This window comes from Dendropsophus ebraccatus, chromosome 15 (genome assembly GCF_027789765.1).
Source record: "Dendropsophus ebraccatus isolate aDenEbr1 chromosome 15, aDenEbr1.pat, whole genome shotgun sequence".
NCBI lineage: Eukaryota > Metazoa > Chordata > Amphibia > Anura > Hylidae > Dendropsophus > Dendropsophus ebraccatus.
The window spans coordinates 67,826,143-67,851,931 of NC_091468.1; the positions used below are offsets into that span (position 1 = coordinate 67,826,143).

General features: G+C 44.5%; 1 protein-coding gene across 3 annotated transcripts in view; it reads left to right on the top strand.

Moving 5' to 3' along the window:
• Positions 1–25,789, top strand: part of STXBP5 (syntaxin binding protein 5) — a 262,474-nt gene that overhangs the window by 158,994 nt on the left and 77,691 nt on the right. For all 3 annotated transcript variants that reach the window (XM_069955279.1, XM_069955281.1, XM_069955282.1), the window contains exon 9: positions 16,269–16,347. In XM_069955279.1, coding sequence (XP_069811380.1) covers positions 16,269–16,347 — 79 coding nt within the window. The remainder of the gene's footprint in view (positions 1–16,268; positions 16,348–25,789) is intronic.

Below are 25,789 nucleotides of genomic sequence, written 5' to 3' on the forward strand. Positions count from 1 at the left end.
TTTGTTTTTACGCCGTTCACTAAAACCGTTTAAAATCGCTCTATTCCCAGGCTTATAACGCTTTTATCCTTTGGTCTATGGGGCTGTGTGAGGTGACATTTTTTGCGCCATGATGTGTTCTTTCTATTGGTACCTTGATTGCACATATGTGACTTTTTGATCGCTTTTTTATTGTGTCCCCCCCCCACTAGACACCAGGGATGGGGAAAAGCTGCTTTTTAAATGCAGCTGTCAACTTTGTCAGCTGTATTCGAAAAGCTAATTAGTGGGCATGGTCTGATCGCCGTGCCCGCTAATAGCCGCGGTCCCGGGCTGCATAAAGCATTCGGGATCGCGGCGGTTCAGAGCGGGACCATCGCGCGGCCCCTCGTCTTAACTCCCCTAGCGACGCCAGGACAAAAAAAAAATTATTCTCTTTAGGTGGCAGCACAGAGCACTGTGTCAGACTGGAAAGCATACACCACTTCCTGCAGGACATACAGCAGCTGATACGTAGTGGAAGACTGGAGATTTTTAAGTAGAAGTAATTTACAAATCTTTATTACTTTTTGATAAAAACTTATTTGGGAGTAAAAAAAAAAATTACCAGAGAACCCCTGGATGGATCTTTAATGTTTTGTTCTGTGCTGTAGTGCACACCGAATTTGAAATTTCAAATACACTGGAATAAGCGACGTGTCACCTTATTTTTGCACAGAAAACATGTTGGAAATCCAGGACACACGTTAGCTCCAGCGAGTAGAGGTAAATCTGAGGCTATGTGGCACTTTCTGCTGTGTGTGTTCCGCCGACCTTTTCTGATAATGGAGATTTTGCACATACCCTACAAGTCTATCCTCTTTATGATCCGCTGACACATGTGAACTGTTATGGGGGGGGGGGTGTAACAGCTGACTATGCCCATGTCCTCCTATGCCTAGAAACACATGCGGCCGTGCAATGTTGCCCGGATTGCCAGCTATTGGACATGGACGGAGGAGTGGTATTGGCTGTATGCATTCTAAGGTGTGTGAGGACACAATCTCTTATAGCTAGGCCGCTAAGTCAGCATGATATGACCTCCGCTTCATAACTGAAAGTAAACTGCGGAACCGCACAGCTAGTAACAATTTAACCGACTGCAGCCGAAGTCAAGTTGACACCGTCTTTAGGATATATTCACACACGTTGGAGCATCATTGTGTAAAGCAATATAGGACAGCTGTATGGCAACAAAGAATTTTTAACACTGCATTTTCATTGTGTTAATGCATGTGTGAACACGGCCTTAGGGGGACTATTACACGGTGCGATAAACTGCCGAATCAGGGCCGTGTAATGAAGACAACGATCAGCTATAATCAGCTCACTGTGTCCTTTCATCCTACCTAAAATAAAAAAAATAAAAAAAGTAATAAGCCGCCAACAACACATCACTACGTGTAATAGCGATACGCGGCCGACAGCTGATGAGTGTAAAAAAAACTAAACATAAACATAATACTGTACATACCTGTCCATGCTCCCGGTGTTGTTCCCCCTACTACCCACAGCCACCTCAGACACTTATCGCCCCATCTGTGAAGTGACAGGGCGCTCAGCCAATCACTGGCCGAGACAGGAAAGCCCCACGACCAGACATTGGCTGAGCAGCCTGTCACTTCATAGACCGGGCCAGAGAAGGATACTGGAAGCGTCAGCAGGTAACATTTACTATTTCACCATTTAATATGACGTTCAAATACGGCGTGCGCTCACGTCCGCCTCAGCTGTGGCTCCTCTTCTGTCTCCTGGGGTTGAACGCTGGAAGGCCCACGCTTCAATGCATTCTTTATGGAAGCGCGTTACTTCCGGCGTTCAATCACAGGAGACTGAAGAGGAGTCGCAGCTGAGGCGGACGTGAGCCGAGCTGGATTTGAACGGCACCGTGGGACCGGAATGAAGCCGTGCCACGGTAAGGGCTGCACGGACATTGCGAATGAGATAGATATACATATGTGTGTATGTATATGTGTATATATATATATATATATATATATATACACACACACACACGCCACTTTATTAGGTACACCATGCTAGTAACGGGTTGGACCCCCTTTTGCCTTCAGAACTGCCTCAATTCTTGGTGGCATAGATACAACAAGGTGCTGGAAGCTTCCTCAGAGATTTTGGTCCATATTGACATGATGACATCACACAGTTGCCGCAGATTTGTCGGCTGCACATCCATGAGGCGAATCTCCCGTTCCACCACATCCCAAAGATGCTCTATTGGATTGAGATCTGGTGACTGTGGAGGCCATTGGAGTACAGTAAACTCATTGTCATGTTCAAGAAACCAGTCTGAGATGATTCTAGCTTTATGACATGGCGCATTATCCTGCTGAAAGTAGCCATCAGATGTTGGGTCCATTGTGGTCATAAAGAGATGGACATGGTCAGCAACAATACTCAGGTAGGCTGTGGCGTTGTAACGATGCTCAATTGGTACCAAGGGGCCCAAAGAGTGCCAAGAAAATATTCCCCACATCATGACACCACCACCACCAGCCTGAACCGTTGATACAAGGCAGGATGGATCCATGCTTTCATGTTGTTGACGCCGAATTCTGACCCTACCATCCGAATGTCGCAGCAGAAATCGAGACTCATCAGACCAGGCAACGTTTTTCCAATCTTCTACTGTCCAATTTCGATGAGCTTGTGCAAATTGTAGCCTCAGTTTCCTGTTCTTAGCTGAAAGGAGTGGCCCCCGGTGTGGTCTTCTGCTGCTGTAGCCCATCTGCCTCAGAGTTGGCCGTACTGTGCGTTCAGAGATGCTCTTCTGCCTACCTTGGTTGTAACGGTTGGCTATTTAAGTCACTGTTGCCTTTCTATCAGCTGGAACCAGTCTGCCCATTCTCCTCTGACCTCTGACATCAACAAGGCATTTCCGCCCACAGAACTGCCGCTCACTGGATGTTTTTTCTTTTTCGGACCATTCTCTGTAAACCCTAGAGATGTAAATCCTAGTAGATCAGCAGTTTCTGAAATACTCAGACCAGCCCTTCTGGCACCAACAACCATGCCACATTCAAAGGCACTCAAATCACCTTTCTTCCCCATACTGATGCTCGGTTTGAACTGCAGGAGATTGTCTTGACCTTGTCTACATGCCTAAATGCACTGAGTTGCCGCCATGTGATTGGCTGATTAGAAATTAAGTGGTAACGTGCAGTTGGACAGGTGTACCTAATAAAGTGGCCGGTGAGTGTATATGTATGTATGTATATATATATATATATATATATATATATATATATATATATATATATATATATACATATACACACACACATACATACATACATACACATATACACACACGCACGCGTTGCTGCACGATTATCGAGCAGAGCAGTGTAAGGCTCAGTAAGTGAGCGCCGGTCTAGCAGATCTGCACTCCCTTATCCAGAATATTGGATACAGCCCTTAGTATTACGTGCACAATGCAGTTCTTACCTTACTCTCCGCTTATAATAGGACTAATTTCTAGGAATGAGGGTGACCTTTATGTCTGAACTAAACTCTTTAACCAGGTAAATCTCTGGCTTTGTGGATAGATGAATAATGGATGAGCCGTATGATTAATATAGATTGTTGCATTGCTCTATACGGATATATACACACTGTGTGTGCGCATGTTAAGTGGTTTAACCTTCACTGATGTCAGGGCATTGTAATTACTTACAACATTGTGATTCACAGAATGATTCATTTACCCTCCTCATTACTATTAGACCATCAGTCAGTCATGACGGAGGGCAGTGGGTCTGATGATGAAGTACTAGTCTCACTGGTCTCACACACTCCTATATTCACCTCTGCTTCTCTCCTTATCCTGACGGCAGAGTCACACGACATGCAGAAGTAAGCAGAGACTGGTAGATGGAAGGCGGCTATTAGTATTTCTGTCATTAGGTTATACTATCACTTTATACCCAAGCTGAGTATGGCAATAGAAGAGGCCTGTTCCCGTCACTGTATACCCTGGTGGTGACTACAGGAAGAGTGAATGGAGCAGTGCTGCTGATCCCTACACGGCAGGGTAGTCGCCTGTGCAGGGGATCGCCCGTGCAGGTTCACTGCTATATCCCCTGAGGTCCGACCCCCGGGATCATAACTAAGTAATATGCAGTGCTGAACTAGGAGATAAAAGCAGGAATCAAGATGGCAGACAACCCATAACTAAAGCATATACAAGGCATACCTAATAGCCAATATATTATATTTATTATCGCCTGTGCTGCACTATATACAGCGGAAAAAAAAGTGAGAAGTCCAGCAAACTGTAAAATATGGCAGCCTGCAGGGGGGATGACATCACAGCCGGGGGGGAGGGGCGGAGGGTTGTGGGTTTTGTAGGGTTACTTAAAGGGGTTGTTCGGGGAGAAGGCGGCTAAAGCCACTCCTGCATGCAATGATCATCACACACACTTACCCTTCCAGGAAGACACAGACATAGAATTACAGGGAGACACGCTCCGGGGAGCAGAAGGTTTTAGCCGCCTTCTGCTCCTCTCACAACCTCCTCTTATCTGGTGCTAATTTAACCAATATAAATAGCTGAAATCTGCAGCATCAAAACCTGTACCATCAAATCCCCAGTGCAAAGGACACCGTGCGTACGTGTCAGTGTAACCAAAAGTGATTGGATTGCGGCACATCACAGCTTTTATGGAACTTTTCTTCTAGAAATGAAAATCTGAGCTTTACTCCCCAAATCCCCATTTCACAGCTGTTTTTATTATTATTACCTGGTTTTAGAACATTTTATAGATTTCTAATTTACTTCTATTAAAAAAAATCTAAAGTCTTTCCATACTTATCAGCTGCTGTATGTTCTGCATGTTTTATTCCCAGCCTGAAACAGTGCTCTCTGCTGCCACCTCTGTCCATGTCAGGAACTGTCCAGAGCAGCGACAAATCCCCATAGAAAACCTCTCCTGCTCTGGACAGTTCCTGACATGGACAGAGGTGGCAGCAGAGAGCACTGTGTCACACTGGAAAGAAAACACTACTTCCTGCAGGACATACAGCAGCTGATAAGTATGGAAAGACTCATAACTTTTAGACACTAGTTGATTTGAAAGAAAAAAAACCTTTGTGCAATTAGAAGACATATTTACTGCTTTAATAAGACTGTCTTCTTTATTGACAGGATAAATGCTCTTGGATTTAGTTTAAGAGTTTGAGACAAAGCATTTTTGAAAGCTTATGGTCTTATAGTCCTGAAGCCAAAGCCAGGAATTGATTTGAAAAGCAGAGAAATCTCAGTCTTCCCTTCGTGACCTGTTCTCTGTTTATAGTCTGTTCCTAGCTTTGGCTTCAATAATCTGTCAGATATCTGTATGTGTAAAAGGCCCCTTACTGGTGACCCCGGATGCTCCTTGTGTAGGTGACAGCCTGGCAAGGCCTAAATTGACCAGAGCGCTTTATACATTTGGGAGGGCTGTTCATGTGTTGCTGGTTTTCTGGCCTCATATTCTCCCTACAGATGTTGTACAATCCCAAAACTTTAGAACCTTCCCAAAGTGACCTCTCCTGGTTATGTGCAAAAGTATGCATCAAAGCAAATTTTCGACTTTTGGGGATATTTAGAAAAAAATTAATGCAATTGGGGAAAAAATATCTTTTTATTTAGTGTCTTGTTTTTCCCTTTCAGCATATGGCTTTGGAGGGTCACACCAGACAACACACTGTACATATACTTCTCCCTTTTTTATTTGCTTTTTCCATGTTTCTTTAGTTCGCTGCATGAGTGGATTGCGTTATGGACTTCAGAGGGATATTTATCTGTTGCTGTTTTTTTGGCACCATCCAGCCAGTGCAGATGGGGTTCAGTGCCAGAACATCAATCACAGCTCTAAAATATACAATTAAATACCATTTGTTTTACTGCCAGAATATCTTTTTATCTGCCATTGCTTTCTGTGACACCAGCACATGCCAAATAGTCTTAGTTTTTCATTTAACTGGTGCCAGAATTTGTTAATTTGATTTGTTAATTCTGTTCAAAAATCTCCAGTCTTCCAGTACTTTTCAGCTGCTGTATGTCCTGCAGGAAGTGGTGTATTCTTCTCTGCGGCCACCTCTGTCCATGTCAGGAACTGTCCAGAGCAGCAGCAAATCCCCATAGAAAACCTCTCCTGCTCTGGACAGTTCCTGACATGGACAGAGGTGGCAGCAGAGAGCATCATGTTAGATTGGGAAGAATACATTACTTCCTGCAGCAAAAGATTTTTATATTAAGTTATTTACAAATCTGTATAAGTTTCTGTGACCTCTCTGGAGTACCCCCCTTACCCCTTTAAGCAACTTTTTTTTTTTTTTTTTTCTTTCCCGTAATGTGTGTGGCTTTTCACTGTTAATGTTAAGTTTACATATTTAATATATATAACAGTCCAAAATGAATGCAGACCCTATAAATTTGTGCTGAGCCTATACAGTAATATACAGGCCTCCCAGAGCTTTAGAACTAATACTGACATCAGACCACAACATCTTACACACAGCCCTCTGGACTTCCTGCAGGGATAACACGTACCAGAAGCCGAGTTGGACCCCCACGATCTATCCCGAGAGTAGCCATCAATTCTAAATGACTTGGTAACCCTGCTTTTGACTTGTGACCTCTGCTACATTCACAGGCTCTGTATTGCCATCAGCTGTCTACTAGCTTTTATTCAGCTATTTACTTGAGTGCTTAGTGGTTCATGTCTGCGTATGCTTTCTATTCACTTTGATATTGCTCTCTATGCTCTTTTTATGCCTGTTATTTTAGACTAAGGGCCCTATTCCACCGGACGATTATCGTTTGCATAATCGTTAACGATCTCAAACGACCACTATTGCGAAAGACCTGAAAACGTTCACTCATTTCCATGGAACGATAATCGTTACTTATGATCGTAATTGCGTATGATCGTTTTTTTCTTGGTTATTTATTCGCTATTGCGTTCGTATCTATTGCAAACGACCGAATGACGTCTTATTCAATGCGAACGTTTTGCGAACGAGCAACGATAAAAATAGGTCCAGGTCTTATAAAGCGATCAACAATTTCTCGTTCGGTCGTTAATTGTTAACTGCATTTCAACCGAATGATTATTGTGTAGATTCGAATGATTTAACGATAATCTGAACGATAATCGTCTGGTGGAATAGGGCCCTTAGGCTGGGTTCACACTACACCTTTGCAATCCGTTTTTTGCAAAAAACTGATTCATGTGTGTGCATCAGTTTTGATACGTTTTTCCATTGAACTCCATTATAAAAATAAAAAAAAGACCCTTTTTTTTTTAACAGACACAAAAATGAGGTAGACTACATTTTTGTGTACGTTAAAGCGGATCTGTTTTGATCCGTTTTTTTAAAATAATATTATTCAATGAAAAAATGGATGCATACACATACATACGTTTTTTTCCAATGAAAAAAAACTTAGTGTGGACCCAGCCTTATAAACAATTGATTTGGATACACAGTAATGATACCGGTAGCATATTGTACTATTTGAAATTATTAGTGATGTCACTCATTTTACCTATGTAACAACCCAGCTGTTTGGCTGGCGCGGCTGCCTTACTATTGGAATCGGAATCGTATTCTAGTCGTGCTTTTGCCGGCACTAAATACTTGTTTATGGTTTCAATTAGATTGTGAGAAATAAGCATCCCCATGGCAACTCCGGGCCTGTCATGTGAAAACAGCATTATCAGGTCTCGTCTCCTAGAGGTTGCCGAGAAAATATGCAGCTTATTGTCAAATGACAACTGACAACATATCCGCTAAATGGGAGGAGATGTATTGTAGTCATGCAACCAAGGAATAATGCCGGGATAATGGTCGCAGAGAGAGACATGCTGCACTTCACTGCATAGGGTTGCCATATGCTTAGATCAGTAACATGGAAACACGCTGAGAGAATGGATTAGTATACGTGGGTATATGGTTTTCATAGAGGACAGAAAAAAATCCATTCCAAAAGAAAGGATTCAAATGTAAAAAAAAAAAAAAAGCAAAATGTTGTGTACAATGCAAAGTTTTACCAATTAAATTTTTTATTTTTTTTTTGGTACATCAAGCAACACCTTTCATTGCGTTCTTCATGCATGTAAATGTCCACACTAGATGAAAAGTGTGATGCGAAGAGTAAATGGAAATTCAAGAATAGACCCGAAAGTGACATCATAGCCAGTATTTATTTATTTTTTAATTTTTTAATTTTAATTTTAATTTTAAGTGAAATTAATAAAAAAAAATATAAAGTTGCAATGCTTGACCCACTGCCGCTGGTGTTTTTCCCGACACTCACTCTCTGCAGATACCCTCATCGTCTTGGTTCGTATGACGTTTAGTGATGCCACTTACTGCCCAGTAATGGTCCTTTTACACGGAACGATTATCGTTCGTTTTTGCACGATAACGATCGCATTTGAGCGATAATTGTTCCGTGTAAACGCTACGAACGATCAAGCGACGAGCGAGAAATCGTTCATTTTGAGCTTTCAACATGTTCTCAAATCGTTGTTGATCGTTCGTAAAAAATTCACAGCTCGTTCCGTGAACATTCGTCAAAATAGTTAATCATGCGATCGGGCGAATTATCGCTCCGTGTAAAACCACCATAAGTTAGAGGCCCGGTAGGAAGAGGACCGCGGCAAGGGCCCGGTAGGAAGAGGACCGCGGCAAGGGCTCGGGAGGAGGAGGACCGCGGCAAGGGCCCAGGAGGAACAGTATTATTTTGTTTAAAAAAAACAAAAAAAAAAAAACACAAAGTTGTAAAAAATGTTTAACAGAAAAATTTTAAACAACGTGGCATTTTTGTTGATAAATTTCCTCTGATGCATTTTGTCTGCTCATGAAAACTAGGGTGGCAATTAGTCATCTGGGCGGAAAATAGCCTGTGACTAGTCACGGCTTTCTGCCTGTCAGTGCGTTCTGCAAGGATGATTGACAGGCATAGAGGCATCTAACTGGTCTCTCACACTGCGCGTGGACAGGAAGAAAGCAGTGACTTATCATGGATGGCTCCCCGCCCAGATGACTAGTCGCCGCGATTCTCCCGTCCTTGTGCTTCTTAATAAAACCTCTTTTTCCGCTTTGTAAAGCTGCTGCAGCCATGGCTGGTATGCTTCGCATACTGCACAGTAGATCTATACTCTGCTGCAGGAAACCATATCAGCAAAAATCGTGCTGATTTGGTTCCCTTTAAAAAAAAAAAAAAAAAAATGATTCTGTCCCTTTTATAACTTTTTTTTTTTACTTTTCTGTATGATATCAATTGGTATTAATATAATTCCAATAAAAAGTAGAGATCAGTGCAAAATATGACCCCCCCCGAACAGCCCTGTAGGTGGTAAAATAAAAGCGCTATGGCTCATAGAAGGTGGGGAGGAAGATTGCATTCATTTTATCTGGACATCCGGCCACCAATGACCGCGGTCATGAAAGGGTTAAATGGAAAAATGGGGTGATTTATCATTTTTATTGGCTCTATAGAGTTTCTATATTTATGTAAAATATTTTTTTTCTTTGCACTTTTTAAGTCTTCCTGGGTGACCTCTGTAAACATTCATTCAATTGTTTGTTCAGTTAAATACTTTGCAATGCATTGAATTGGTTTTTCTGTAATCTGCCAGTGCAGCCTGTAATCTGCCAGTGCAGCCTGTAATCTGCCAGTGCAGCCTGTAATCTGCCAGTGCAGTCTGTGTGTTGCTGCCACCGAGGCCTTCAGACGGCAGATTGGCTTCTAGCGATCTTGTACGGAACTATGTGCTACTGTACTGCTTAAATGCATTTTTTTTAGTAAATTCTTATATTTTCCATGGAAAAGAAAACAAAAAAAAACTTAAATTTCTTCAGCTCTTTGCCTTTTTGATTGAGTCTCACATTTCTAGTAAGAGTTACGGCACATGACAGAGCTATACAGAGGTGATACAGAATTATTGTTTCATGGGCATTGCATGTTATTTGCTAAAAGACAGGCCAGGAGTGGTGACAGGTTCACTTTAAACGGTTCGTTGACCGGCATCAGTGTGATTGCTGATGTAGGTCATTTACGTTGGATGTCGGTTGTAGATAACACCCAGCATCCAAAGTATATGGAGTGGGCTCAGCTCATACGTCCTCTTCACGTCCCTGACATAAATATACAGGTCAGCAATGTGAAGGATTTAAAGGGATATTTTATGCAAGAACTCTTAAGGCAAATCTTTGGGTAAACATTTGACAGAAAGCCCTGTGCTTTATGGTAAATGGGTGTATTACATCCTAACCGATTCTGTTGGACAGGTATTGGGGACTTGCAAAGTTTTCCTGTGGACAGGGAAGAAAAAGCTGATGAATGAGAACTGAGATGAATGAATAAAACATTAGCATACAGCCCAATCCAGTGCTCTATTCATTCTCTATGGGGCTTACAAACATTGCTGAGACAGTCACCATGTTATCTCCTGTCCTGTAAATAGGGGGAACTTTGCGAGTGAGAATAAGCATGAGATGATGATGATGGTTGTTGTTGTTGTTGTTGTTATTTTAGGAATGATTCCCACCACAAATAAGGTGTTTTTAACATTGCATATTCCTGTTTACTAGAAAATTCAATTATTGGAAATAATCCCCTCCTCAGAACAGTTTAGAGGAATATAGTTACTATACTGAACACTTCATCTAGTGCCGCCTCCGGCTACAGGGGAAAATAGAACCAATCAGAAGTTTTATATCGTTCATTTTTTTTCTAATCTAAAAACTTGATTCACTTGGGATTTATTTGCTCGTCATTTTAGTGACAGGAAAATTGCCCATCATATGTTTAAAGATGACTTCTTTCCAAAGTGATTCATTTGGCATGTTGAGGAATAACAATTTACAGATGCATTAACTTGTCATTTACAGAGAATTGTGAATTCTTTACCTGTTAAAAATGCCTCTAAATCCATCATAGTTACAATAAAAAACCACCTCGGTATGATGCATTGTCTCTGACAGCCTCTTGCTTTTAGGCTCCATTACTTAGGATCTCGCAGCTTTAAACTACAGGAAATAATGCTCAAAATTAGTTCTGTCCCGTATGTCCATGTGTGATTTTGTATATTACCTCTACTCTTGTTAAGTACTAGGATAGTATTAAGAATATACATGTAAAATTAGTAGCAAAGCCCATATAAAAGAAGCTGCCTGGTTTAAAGGGGTATTCTGGAAACTAACATTTTTAATATTTTTTTAAAATTATTCTTTCTATACGAGTTAAAACAATAAATAATAAAACAATAACAACAAAACAATTTACACCCCCCACCCTCCCCTTAAAGTCTAAGGGCCCTATTACATGGGACAATTATCGTTCAGAAAATCGTTATATAGTTTGTATTTAAATGATGATCGTTCTGTGTGTTTGCAGGTAACGATTGAAAAATTGTTCTTGTGTCGTTGATTGTTGATTTAGATCTGATTCTAAAATCAACTGTTAAACTTAAAAACTAAACTCCATGGGAATGAGAATTACCAAAAATCCCAGGCAGCATCCCAAAAACAATATATAAACTCCCCCTGAATATAAAAATAGTGACTGGTCAATCTCCACAGCGGGCAAATATTGTAAATGTTAATTGCTGAATAACGTAAAAGATCATAAATTCATAAATATTGGCGGTAATAACAACAGAAAAAACAACAACACAACCACCTTGAACCAGTAGAGTAAAAGAAGATTACCCCAAGTGAAGGATAGGGGGAGAATGGGATGCAGTCCAAGCAAGTCTCATGCATTTCGTCCATGCCCCAGACTTATTCGGGAGTAATGTACATAGGGCAAGAGCAGGTATTTCTACACAAGGTAGATATAATACACATCTCAATGTAACTGAGGGATGGGAGTGGGAGGGAGACCAAACAACAGGATTATGTGTAAGGCCAAGATATCTGCCACTGCTCATGCCCTTACACCTGGGAAGGTCCTGTATCACTAGTGGTGGTTGCAAGTTTCACTGCCTGCTCTGCTAGAGGCTGCTGGGCATACAGCACTAGGGATACACAACCTATATTGCAGGGGTACTCAACTTTTAGTGAAGGTCCACTTACCGGGGTCTATTGTCAGGTGAAGGTCCGAGCTGAACATCAGTAGGAAACGTGTTTTGTTAATTTTCACAAACGTTCAACTATTTACATACAGAATTAATGCTTATTAGCGGGAAAACTGGCTTTTTTTTTCTCTCACTAGCCCTTTGATATTGGGTACAAAGGGGGTGACTGCCCTAGTAGTATATAGCCCCCCTGTGAGCTCTCCCCTGTAGTATATAGCCCTCCTGTAGTATATAGCCCCCCTGTGCGCTCTCCCCCTGTAGTATATAGCCCCCTGTTAGCTCCCCCCAGTAGTATACAGCCCCCCTGTGCACTCTCCCCCTGTAGTATATAGCCCCCCTGTGCACTCTCCCCCTGTAGTATATAGCCCCCCTGTGGTCTCCCCCAGTAGTATATAGCCCCCCCTGTGCTCTCCCCCTGTAGTATATAGCCCCCTCTGAGCTCCCCCCAGTAGTATATAGCCCCCTCTGAGCTCCCCCCAGTAGTATATAGCCCCCTGTGCGCTCCCCCTGTAGTATATAGCCCCCCTGTGCTCTTCCCCAGTAGTATATAGCCCCCCTGTGAGCTTTCCCCTGTAGTATATAGCCCCCTGTGCGCTCCCCCTGTAGTATATAGCCCCCTGTGCGCTCCCCCTGTAGTATATAGCCCCCTGTGCGCTTCCCCTGTAGTATATAGCCCCCCGTGAGCTCCCCCCAGTAGTATATAGCCCCCCTGTGAGCTCCCCCAGTAGTATATAGCCCCCTGTGCTCTCCCCCCAGTAGTATATAGCCCCCCTGTGAGCTCTCCCCTTATAGATGGCCCCCAGACAAAAAAAAAAAAAACACAACTCACCGAGGACCTCGCTCCCCCCGTTGCGGCTGTCTTCTTCTCTTCTCCTGTCTGCCCGGCCCCCGGCTGATAAGCGCTCTCGAGGGATGTCCCGGGGATTCCCCAGCAGAGCGTGCATCAGTGACCTCAGTGTACACCGCCATCCTGTACTTCTGGGAAGTACAGGCCGGCGGCATACACTGAGGTCACTGGTGCGCGCTCTGCTGGGGAATCTCCGGGACGTCCCCAGAGAGCGCTTATCAGCCGGGGGCCGGGCCGACACTGCCCCCAGCCTCACAGGCGTACTGAAATCTAAGGACAGTACGTCTATGGAGCAGGAGGCATTGCGGTGGGGAGCGGGACACATGGGGGCCGTCCCGGGACGGCGGATCCAGGGTGGTTCAGAGGTCTGACCAGGGGTCTGCCAGTTGAGGACCCCTGCTATATTGTATATTCTAATGCTAAAGTGTATTAGTATATACAGTGGTACCTTGGTTTAAGAATAACTTAGATTAAGAGCGTTTTGCAATAAGAGATCATAGTTTTTCAAAATTGTACCTTGGTTTAAGAGCATTGCTTTGGTGTAAGAGCTCCCTGTACTGGGTGGGAGGGGGAGTGGGGGAGGGGCATGGTCTGCATAGCGAGGTCTACAGCCCTGTACTCTGACCCAGGAAGTCTCCCTCACCTTCCAAATCATAGCAGATCCACTTCAGGCTGGGACTTACATCAGGGGACAGGACTGTGGAGGTAATCTCTCCATAGCTGTAACCCCTCTCTCCCCAGGCAGAGTGCTGCATGTATGTGCCCCCATCTGCCCTGCTCATTCCTTCATACTCCCTGCAGTCTCTGTCAGTCCTTGTGTTTCCCATCCTCTCAATCCCTGCTATAATGCGCCTGTACTTACACTCGGCCACTCACACTGCTGTATAGAGAAGTCTGTCACTGGCCTCCTGCACAGCTCTGTGATTCTCACTTCCTCAATGGTCCATGCTGAACACCCCCCCCCCCCCCCCCAATTGTGGTCATACAGACCTCTGACAGCAGCCCTGCTTCTCTATTCTAGCCTGTTGTACTACACTACTGCATTATGGGGATCTGCAGCTCCATCCTGTATCTACAAACTGCTACAGTGTTATCAGGGTTATACAGTTACTATACATTATACACCACATGCTCCTATACTGTACAGTAACTTATATATCACATATCCAGCTGCCGTGTTATCAGGGTTATACAGTTACTATACATTATATACCACATGCTGCTATACTGTACAGTAACTTATATATCACATATCCAGCTGCTGTGTTATCAGGGTTATGCAGTTACTATACATTATATACCACATGCTGATTGCTATACTGTACAGTAACTTATATATCACATATCCAGCTGCAGTGTTATCAGGGTTATACAGTTACTATACATTATATACCACATGCTGATTGCTATACTGTACAGTAACTTATATATCACATATCCAGCTGTTTCTGAATGTTTGCTTCATTTGTTTTACATGTTGTTCAGAATTAAAAAAAAAAACATTATTTTTGGGGTGGGGAACCAATTGTCTGCATTTCAGTGATTTCTTATGGGAAAATTTGCTTTAACAGTAGGTTTGGATTACAAGCGCAGTCCCGGAACGAATTATGCTCGTAATCCAAGGCACCACTGTATAATGCTATCCCTAGTGCTGTGTGTGTGGCAGTGCTAGCAATAAGCTATAGTCAGGAGACAACGACATGAGCCCTAAAGTTCCAGACACGGACATTGGTAACAGCAGAGAGCCCATTGTGGCTCTTACAACTGGCACTCAGGAAAAGCCTCAAAAGATACACAAATTTCCAGCCATTTTATTAAGTATGAAGGGTGCACATTGCTCCTGCACACAGAAAATAGCCAGAAATATTTCAATTCCATTCCTATATAAATTATACTAGAAGATGCCGGCCTCCGGCGTAATTGGGGTCACATTACCCCTAGCTTCACGGCAGAAGGAAATGGACAGCTGTATTCTTTGTCGCTGGTATTTTTCTCTGGCTGTTGAACTATTTGCAGTTATAATAAAAAGGCACCCGGATCTGATTAGATGGACTTTGGGCTTTGTAGAGCCTTAGGAGAAGGATGTAGAAATAAAGAAGTCCTCACCTTTCATCCATCTGTGGAGCGCCAACCTTTCCTAAGTTGAAGACTTTGACTATATTTTAATTTTATGTACAAAAAGGGATTGAAGAGGAGGTTCATCTCTCATGTGTCACTAAACACTTTTATCACTAAGCACTTGTATAACTTACAACTTTAAGTTAGAAGGGAAATCCTTATTATGCACATGGTGCTGAGGATGATGATATGTCTCTCACTTTCATCCTCAAAGCGGTTCCCATGCGGTTTCAACGCAGTGCTCTGTCCGGTAAGGCTGTTTGGAGCACTACCAAGCCCAAGAGTGCTGATCCGGCCAGCCTGCTCCTCTAATAATCATTAGAAGGGGCCGACTGGAGCTCTGGGGTCAGGACAGTGCTCCAAACGGCCGTACCGGACAGAGCACTGCACTTCTTCCTTCTCGAAATGTATGAGTAAGTTCAGAACTGTTAACAATTCCCTTTGTCACTAGGGACACTTTGCCGTTCCCTGTTAGGCGGGCTTCACACTGCCTTTTTGCAAGCAGTTTTTTTGTTTTTCATCCGCTTTTATGCAAAAAAAACCTGATGCATTTCTGTGCATCTATTTTGATCCATTTTTCCATTGGCTTTCATTATATAAAAAGGATTATAACGCATCCTTTTTTTAAATTTTTTTTTAGTGTAAACAAAAATGTGATCAACCATGTTTTTGTGTACACTAAAAAAAGGATGCATTCGGTTTTTTGCTTGTTGTTTTTTTTCCTTTCTCTTTATAATGGTAGTTAATGAAAAAGCATGTCAAAACGCAGGCACGCAAATGCATCTTTTTTTTTTTTATCCATTTTTTGCTTAAAACAGATTTCAAAAACGCAGTGAGAACCCAGCCTTAGTATGACCATCTCTTTCATGTGGATTTGGATACAAATGTAGAGTATTCGTTGTGCCCCAATCTCCCCTAATAGATGTGTAAGCACTCCAGGTGCCCTGTTTCCTTACGAATCACTGTAGCTCTGAATGTGTGTCACACAATTCCATTTTTCCCTGTTTCCAGCATTGACAGATTATTCTGGGTTCCCGCATTATGTATTGGTGGTGGGCATGAGGCTATTCATGAACATACTAATCTAGGGTGTTAGGGCATGGTCCCCCCCCCTTTCAATGTTTCATATATTGCACATGTAATTCACATACTATAATAACACTGTTTGCTCATTCACTTTTGTGTTTGTGTCCTAGGTAAGCAGATAAAGGATGGAAAGAAACCAGAACCATGCAAGCCTATCCTGAAAGTGGAGTACAAAACAACAAGAAATGGGTGAGCCAACTATTAACTAGCTGTAAATGTACAGCTCTGGTTCTTGTATGAGCACAGATGAGAGAGAATCTGTCAGTGGACTAGAAGTCCTCCAGGCGTCAATGTGCCATCATTCTGTAACGTCAAGTGTCAGCAGCCTAAGACTCAGGGATTCCAGGCATGTCCCCACACTGCAGATGAGGTACACAACTTCTACTTTTTCCAGCCATGTTCTAATTGGTGATGCCGACATCTGAGAAGACGATAATAGTTTGTCAAGTTCTTCAGTGCAGTGATTCTAAGAAGCACAGTATTGGTTATTATAACATTGCTTGGCATTGCGTTTAACAGATATTGGATACATATTCCCATATGCCATTCAACCTGCCAGCAAGTAAACGCACAGATCCCGTTTTATGCCCATTATGCTTGTAGTGGTACTTTGGTTTAGTGGGTGGCACTTCGTGGACTAGTTTTAGATCCCAGCCAGAGGCAGGAAAATCATATACAATGTCGAAGAGACCATATCTGTTTTTCAACATTGCTTTCATTAGTAACTGTGTAATTGGCTAGTACGCCGGACACAATCTGCATGTATGGCATTCTTATGCCAGATGCACGTCTCAGAATTAACTTGTATTCTGCTGAGAAGACGCAGCTGTGCCGCTCTTATCTCTCAGAATATAAACGTCGGTTTTAGTTAACTTGACATGGAAAATGTCGAGGAAAACAGAGTCTGCAAACCTATAAAGAACAATAGAGTTGAAATTTATTTTAAAAAAATGTTTAAACAGGTTTTTAGTCTTTTTTCTAAATTAAAACTTTGTATTATCCATGATTCTGCTGATGGAAAAGGTGGTGTTAGCCGTCAAGAAGCTTGGCTGCTTTTTTGGATCCCTCGGAGACTTTGTGGTTACTGAAACCCTAAAACCAAACAACAGACAACCTCACACACAATGCACAGTGTTTGGGTCCCCCCCCTGATACATTTACATTGATTGACCCAAAATCTCTAAAGCTGTCTTAATGTTATTGTAAACGTGCACTAGACAGTTCTAGAATTCACCAGAATTCAGTCTGATAAATCTGTAGCATTTTAAGACTGTCTGGTCTAGGTGTAGACAAACGATTAGTTGGCTTAAAGCAACACTGCTAGCATACGGCTGACGAGGGTAAGGAGTATAGAGCGATTCAAGAGTGCTCAAGACTGATCACTTGGCATTTGAAGACTTGTAACTGAAGAAGTTGGATGCTGTCCTAGAACAGCCTGTATCCATGTTTTTCAGGACTCCCATTGTCAGCTTACTTTATTCTAATGCAAGATGCACTCATCTCTAGTATGACGCTGTCCTGTTCCCCCTCTAAGGGCTTTGTTTTCCCCTATAGAATGCCACTTTTAGTCCCACTGCTCTCCAGTATGACCAGCCCCACTCATAATCTAAGCCTGTGTGTAATAGGTTTCTATTACATGAATTGGTCGGTTTCTCTGCAGCAAATCCTGACTCACACCCTGAAGCTGCAAGAAATTCACCCCGCCTGCTCCACTCTGTCTCCACTCCTCAGTCCTCCCCCACTCTTTTGAGACACAGGTCACATGATCTGTCTCTTTTGTTGCCAGGCAAGCAGTAACACCTCATCTGTATCCCCGCCACCGCTGACATTACACAGTGATCACCTGGCCAAGGGCGGGAAAACAACAGCATCTCCTGAGTAGTATAGGGGAAAGGAGACACTGTTTATCTCTCTCTCTCTCTCTCTCTCTCTCTTTGTGTCTCTAATCTGTTAGTGCATTATTGGAGCATTGTATCATATCGTAAGTCACACCCTTTTGCCATAGCCGTGATCGTTGTTGTCACATTTGGAGGAAAAGTGTCCCCAATTCATCATAAATGTTGTGCAGGTCCTGTAACCCAGATTTCTGGTAGTTTTTGAGTACTATATGTACACTGGACACCACATTCATGCATTTTTTGAAGAGTTAAGAAATACATTATTTACCCCATTGTTTGTTATAGATATCAGAGTGGATCTCTGTGAAATATAGAAAATTATACAATTATTTCCATTTTTTCACTTGGAGACATGATGTTACTAGAGGTTAAACATACTGGAAACTTCCAGATTTGCTTAGAGGAGTGTTCTCATTTAGAATAGTGGGAATCTCCTATGGCCTCAGATGTTTTCTATCCTTGAGAGTCTTTCCCTGCAGCCTGCATGGTTTCCACCATTGAATCCTGTTGAATTTGCCTCCGGTCTGTTCTAGTGTTTGGAGCTGTCCGGCTTCTGCTCTGACACGTGATTGGATTTAACCGGCATGTTTCCTCCATGCAGATCCAGCACTTGCCCTGTGTTCTCACCATAGATATCACATCAGGAAGGGTATAGTAAAGAGGGGATCATAAACCTTACTGTAGTTATAGGTGATATACAACATGGCCGACGCACGGTTTGTAACATAAAAACCTAAAAACACTGGAGTCGGGTCGTGATTTCTGGTAAATACTAAAGAGAGTGGATACAGGTATTAGTAGAGACGTATGGACGGCCGGGTTCCGGACATAATGTAAACCTTGATATGTAAAGCCTCTATTCCACGGGCCGACTAAGAGGAGCAAACAAGCGCTATTAGCTCTCATTTGCTTCTTGTTCCCCGCTCGCTGCCGCCGCTATTCCATGCAGCAGTGAACAAGTCCAGGGACGGATGGGGGAGGGGGGGCTGCCCGGGTGATCGCTCGATCGCCCGGGCAGCCCATAGCATACATTCCACATAGCATACTATTCCACGGAGCGGCTGCAGCAGATCGTTGCTGTATGAGTCGTTTATCTTTCAACATTTTTGAAAGGCAAACGACGCAACGATCAGCCGACATGTACGATGTTGGCTGATCGTTGCCTTCTATTCCATGGGACGATTATTGGCCGAATACGTTGATAATCGTTCCGTGGGATAGGGCCTTAGGAATATGTAGTGACTTTATAGAAAAACAGAGGACAATGACAATACCTGGGAGCAACAAACTTTCCATAGATAAATGTAAGGTAAAGATTCGGGGTTCACACCTAATGCCACACAGGTTTTGTAGTAGATGTCAGTATCCTAGGATAAGTGGATGCAAATGTAGAGCTTAGCATGTCCTCAATGTTTGTGTTCTTATTTGTAAATGTATGCTTTTTTTTTTTTTTTCTTCTCTTCTTCTTTGTGGGACCCGAAAGCTTTATCGACTACTTGCAAAATGCCCTATGCTTTGTTCTCATTGGAGATAAACCACCTCCACAGAGAACACATGGCTGCTCACCTGAACTGCAACAGGCGGTCTGGAAGAATATCTTTCCAGCTGAGTTCTATCCAAGGTGTATAACCAGTATTGTGCAGGGGCAGGTTGGATGCCTGGAGGGCAGGGGCGGGCTGGGCCGGGGGGCAGGAGGGCATGTGCCCCCCGGGCCGGTCTTCCCCACCAATGAGTGGGCCGCGACCCGCGGCCGACTCTCTGCAGTAGAGACTGAAAGAATAGCGCGGCCGGCCGCCGCGCTATTCCCTCAGTCTCTTCCGGGCCGCCTGATCCCCCAGGAGCCGCAGACGTGCTGTACGCAGGCACGTCTGCAGGCACCTACATCAGGTCCCCAGCGGTGACGTCACTTCCCTGACGCGCACCGCTGAGGACCTGATAGGAAAGGGAGAGGAGAGGAGCCGCCGCGCTGCAGCAGCAGGGAGAAGCTGCTGCACACTGAAGATCCGGCCCGAGGAGAGGTGAGTTGTTTTTCTTTTTTTTTTAAACCCATTAACATGTGGCCACACCGAGGAGAGGGGGGGGGGGGGGGCTATTCTATGAGGGGGGGTGCACAAGGTGGCTATTCTATATGGGAGGATGCGCAGGGGGGCTATTCTATATTGGGGGGATGCGCAGGGGGGCTATTCTATATTGGGGGGTTGCACAGGGGGGCTATTCTATGAGGGGGGATGCACAGGGGGGCTATTCTATATTGGGGGGTTGCACAGGGGGGCTATTCTATATTGGGGGGATGCACAGGGGGGCTATTCTATATTGGGGGGATGCACAGGGGGGCTATTCTATGAAGGGGGATGCGCAGGGGGGCTATTCTATAAGGGGGGATGCACAGGGGGGCTATTCTATAAGGGGGGGTGCACAGGGGGGCTATTCTATGAGGGGGGATGCACAGGGGGATATTCTATTAGGGGGGGATGCACAGGGGGCTATTCTATGAGGGGGGGATGCACAGGGGGCTATTCTATGAAGGGGGATGCACAGGGGGCTATTCTATGAGGGGGGGATGCACAGGGGGAGCTATTCTATAAGGGGGGTGCACAGGGGGGCTATTCTATTAGGGGGGGATGCACAGGGGGCTATTCTATGAGGGGGGATGCACAGGGGGGCTATTCTATTAGGGGGGGATGCACAGGGGGCTATTCTATGAGGGGGGATGCACAGGGGGAGCTATTCTATAAGGGGGGGTGCACAGGGGGGCTATTCTATGAGGGGGGGATGCACAGGGGGGCTATTCTATATGGGGGGGTGCATGGGGGGCTATTCTATGAGGGGGGATGGACAAGGAGGCTATTCTATATGGGGGGATGCATGGGGGGCTATTCTATGAGGGGGGATGCACAGGGGGATATTCTATTAGGGGAATGCACAGAGGGCTATTCTATAAAGGAGAATGCACAGGGGGGGTATTCTATTAGGGGGGGATGCACAGGGGGGCTATTCTATAAAGGAGAATGCACAGGGGGGGTATTCTATTAGGGGAGGATGCACAGGGGGGCTATTCTATGAAGGGGGATGCACAGGGGGCTATTCTATGAGGGGGGGATGCACAGAGGGCTATTCTATGAGGGGGGGGATGCACAGGGGGAGCTATTCTATAAGGGGGGGTGCACATGGGGGCTATTCTATGAGGGGGGATGCACAGGGGGGCTATTCTATGAAGGGGGATGCACAGGGGGCTATTCTATGAGGGGGGGATGCACAGGGGGCTATTCTATGAGGGGGGATGCACAGGGGGAGCTATTCTATGAGGGGGGGATGCACAGGGGGAGCTATTCTATAAGGGAGAATGCACAGGGGGAGCTATTCTATAAGGGGGGATGCACAGGGGGCTATTCTATGAAGGGGGATGCACAGGGGGGCTATTCTATATGTGGGGGTGCATGGGGGCTATTCTATATGGGGGGGTGCATGGGGGCTATTCTATGAGGGGGATGCACAGGGGGGCTATTCTATATGGGGGGGTGCATGGGGGCTATTCTATGAAGGGGGATGCACAGGGGGCTATTCTATGAGGGGGGGATGCACAGGGGGCTATTCTATGAGGGGGGATGCACAGGGGGAGCTATTCTATGAGGGGGGATGCACAGGGGGAGCTATTCTATAAGGGAGAATGCACAGGGGGGCTATTCTATATGGGGGGGTGCATGGGGGGCTATTCTATGAGGGGGGATGCACAGGGGGAGCTATTCTATAAGGGAGAATGCACAGGGGGAGCTATTCTATAAGGGGGGATGCACAGGGGGCTATTCTATGAAGGGGGATGCACAGGGGGGCTATTCTATATGTGGGGGTGCATGGGGGCTATTCTATATGGGGGGGTGCATGGGGGCTATTCTATGAGGGGGGGTGCACAGGGGGAGCTATTCTATGAGGGGGATGCACAGGGGGCTATTCTATGAGGGGGTGCACAGGGGGCTATTCTATATGGGAGGATGCACAGGGGGGCTATTCTATATTGGGGGGGATGCACAGGGGGGCTATTCTATGAGGGGGGGATGCACAAGGGGCTATTCTATGAGGGGGGGATGCACAGGGGGAGCTATTCTATAAGGGGGATGCACAGGGGGAGCTATTCTATAAAGGAGAACGCACAGGGGGGCTATTCTATGAAGGGGGATGCACAGGGGGCTATGCTATGAGGGGGGATGCACAGGGGGCTATTCTACGAGGATGGTTGCACAAGGGGGCTATTCTATATGGGGGGATGCACGGGGGGCTATTCTATATGGGGAGATGCACGGGGGGGGCTATTCTAAATGGGGGGGATGCACAGGGGGGAGCTATCCTATATGGGGGATGCACAGGTGGGCTTTTCTTTATGGAGAGATGTGCAGCGGGGGGGGGGGGGGGGCTATTCTATATGGAGGGATGTATTGATGAGGATGTTGCTGGAGCAAGAAGCCTAAAATGTCTGTCTGACAGATCCCGTGGAGAGGAGTCATGGCCAGAGAAGCCTTCATGATGGCCGGAGCCGGATGGAGAAGAAAAGGAAAAGTGGACGTCTCTTCATGCAGAGAAGACGCCTACTGTGAGTCACTGAATGTAACTGCACTATAATAACTTATAAGGTCTTATAACTTATCAGGGGTGTCAAACTATGTCCCTCCAGATGTTGCAAAACTACAATTCCCGTCATGGTTTATCTGTCCAGTCATGATGGGATTTGTAGTGTTGTAACAACTGGAGGGACGGAGTTTGACAACTGTGTTCTATTGTCAGTGTTCTTATACCGGAGATAGATAGATAGATAGATAGATAGATAGATAGATAGATAGATAGATAGATAGATAGATAGATAGATAGATAGATAGATAGATAGATAGATAGATAGATAGATAGATAGATAGATAGATAGATAGATAGATAGATAGATAGATAGATAGATAGATAGATAGATAGATAGATAGATAGTAATGGCGGTGGTGGTGAAGGGGTTGTGATATTTGTTTCTTTTATACTGGTATTATTGGTCTTGTTATACTGGATCTCAGTTATGGTGTGGTGGTATTAGTTAGTATGGGGTGGTAATGGTTGTGGTCACAGTGACAATATATGTTTCTTATATACTGGTGTATTGGATTTGGTCAGTAACGGTATATTTCTTCTATCCCCTATTAGTTCTGTTCTGGGGTCACATCCACATACTGATCCCCCACAGAACTCTGTATACTGATCTCTCACAAAGCCTCCAGTATACAATACACCAGGAATCCTCCAAGTACAACAGCTGCAAACACTACAACTCCCAGCATTTACTTACAGTCTGCAGCCCTCAGGATATGCTGGGAGTTGTAGTACATCCTCTGATAACAGCTGGTGCTGCAGAGATTCAGGGCTGATGGTTTTAACATGATAAGAGAACCAAAAGGGCATTACAGCACTGATAACAGGGTCACCGGGTACACAGCATGGTACCTTAAGGGTGCATTCACACAGACAGATTTAGCTGACAGATTTTTGAAGCCAAAGCCAGGAATGGAGTTGAAAAGAGGAGAAATCTCAGTTTTTCCTTTATTACCTGTTCTCTGCTTATAGTCTGTTCCTGGCTTTGGCTTCAAACATCGGTCAGATAAATCTCTCTGTTTAAAGGCACCCTAAGGTACTATGCTGTGCACCTGGAGCTAGGTTCCCTTTAATCCAATAGATGTATATCACAAGGGCTTTTCGTGGCTGGGAACACTGGCCACAATACTATAATTCTGTGGCGCATGTGTAATCTTCCTTTCCCGCACTTATTTGGGGAGGGTAATACCAGGTAAGGGCCAGGGTGGTGGATGGGCCGCTAGCCTGCCAGTCAAGGGCCAGTGCCGTGTGCTTGCCCCCCAGGCTAAAATCTGCCAGCCAGCCCCTGCTGGAGGGAGTAGCGGTGCTTTTACATAGACAGATTTATCTGACAGATTTTTGAAGCCGAAGCCAGGAACAGACTCTAAACTGGGAACAGGTCATAAAGGAAAGATAGAGATTTCTCCTCTTTTCAAATCCATTCCTGGCTTTGACTTCAAAAATCTGTCAGATAATCTGTCTGTGTAAACACACCATAAGGCCTTATTTACACAGTCCCTATATACAAATTGCTTGCAACGGAATGGAGTTCAGAGTTCCCAGGATCTCCGGTCGGCTGTGTCAGTACAGTACCGCAAAGATTAAAACAGTCAGGGAACTCATGGTATCATAAGGATACGTGATGTCGGGATGTCTGTGAATCTGGTCTGTAGCACATCTTCTGTATATATGGAAAGTGTCAGGGCCCCCTAAACTGAGTAACTACTACAAGCTCCGAGCCTCCTGAGTGCTACAGCGTCTGGACACATAGTTATGGGACTGGAATTGGGAGCCCAGTAAAGATGTTTAATAATTGGCAAAAACTATGTGAAGTGCTGCGGAATCTGTGTGCGCTATACAAATGAAAGCATTATTATTATTATTATTATTATTATTATTTCTCCTGAGAGATTTGAGAGACTGAGCATGTGAACAGGTGCAGATCCCCCTTCTCTGACAAAGTGCTTCGGACTTTGGTGCTTTAGAAAGAAATAGGATTCAAAGACTCAACCTATTTCCAACACTGATCCTGTTAAATCAGCGATCGCAGCCGACTGATGGAAGCAGAATGAATTCTCCCAGCTTTCAGCTTTTATTTAGGTTAATGCAGTCAGTGATATCTAATGCAGTGAGGAATAGCAGTGAAGGTTAACTATGAGGAGGACGACGTCTTTTTTTTTACCAGGACCCCAGCTAAGCGTTAATGAGATTATGGGGAGTCTGGCTGTGCAGAAAATACCAAATAATACAAAAGACAATCGTATTTGTTGAATAGTAATGATTCTTAGTCCCTCTAAAGCAGTGATGGGGAACCTTCGGCCCTCCAGCTGTTGCAAAACTACAACTCCCATCATGCCTGGACAGCTGAAGACTGGAAGGCTGAAGGTCCCCCATCCCTGCACTAAAGCCTTCGATATCTGATAACTTTTTCTCCATCTCGCATATTAATTAAAGAGGTACTCCGGGCTGGGGTCATTCTCGGTGTATGGCTGGGGAGGGGTTGGCTATAGAAGCCGCTGGTCACTTACCTCCCTGGTTTTTGGGTCCCTGATCGCGCTGCCCCGTTCTCCCGTCCGGCTGCCGCTTCCTGGTCTGAGCTCAAGGCAGTTTAGCCACTGAAAATAACCCCAGCCCGGAGTATCCCTTTAAGCGCTGTATGAACCAAATGTTCATAAACTACATGTACAGTGAAATCTCTTTTAACTTCTGCCCAGAATTGCATTAAGGGTGCATTCACACGTACATGATCCGCAGCAGACTTGATGGTGCTGATTTGATGCTGTTTTCAGTTATTTAGATCAAATCTGCTACAGATCCTGTAAGTTTGAACATACCCTAAAAGTCTTAGATTCCTCAGAGGGTGACATTGTGAGGAAAAATCTCAACGTACAGGTAAAATACTTTTAATGGCATTAATAGAAGTTACTGTGACCGGCTGATGTCACTTCTGCACATAGTTCCCATGCTTCCTAATAGAAGTTGTTTTTTGGTTGCACCTGAAGCCAGGTAAGTATTGTCCTTTATCAGAGGGGATTCTGTGACTGGACAGCGAGCCCCTTTGTGGACTGTAAATGTGATCATCACTTGGCATCAGTTCTGAGTAATAAGGAGGAGGTGAAAGATGTTTGGGCGCA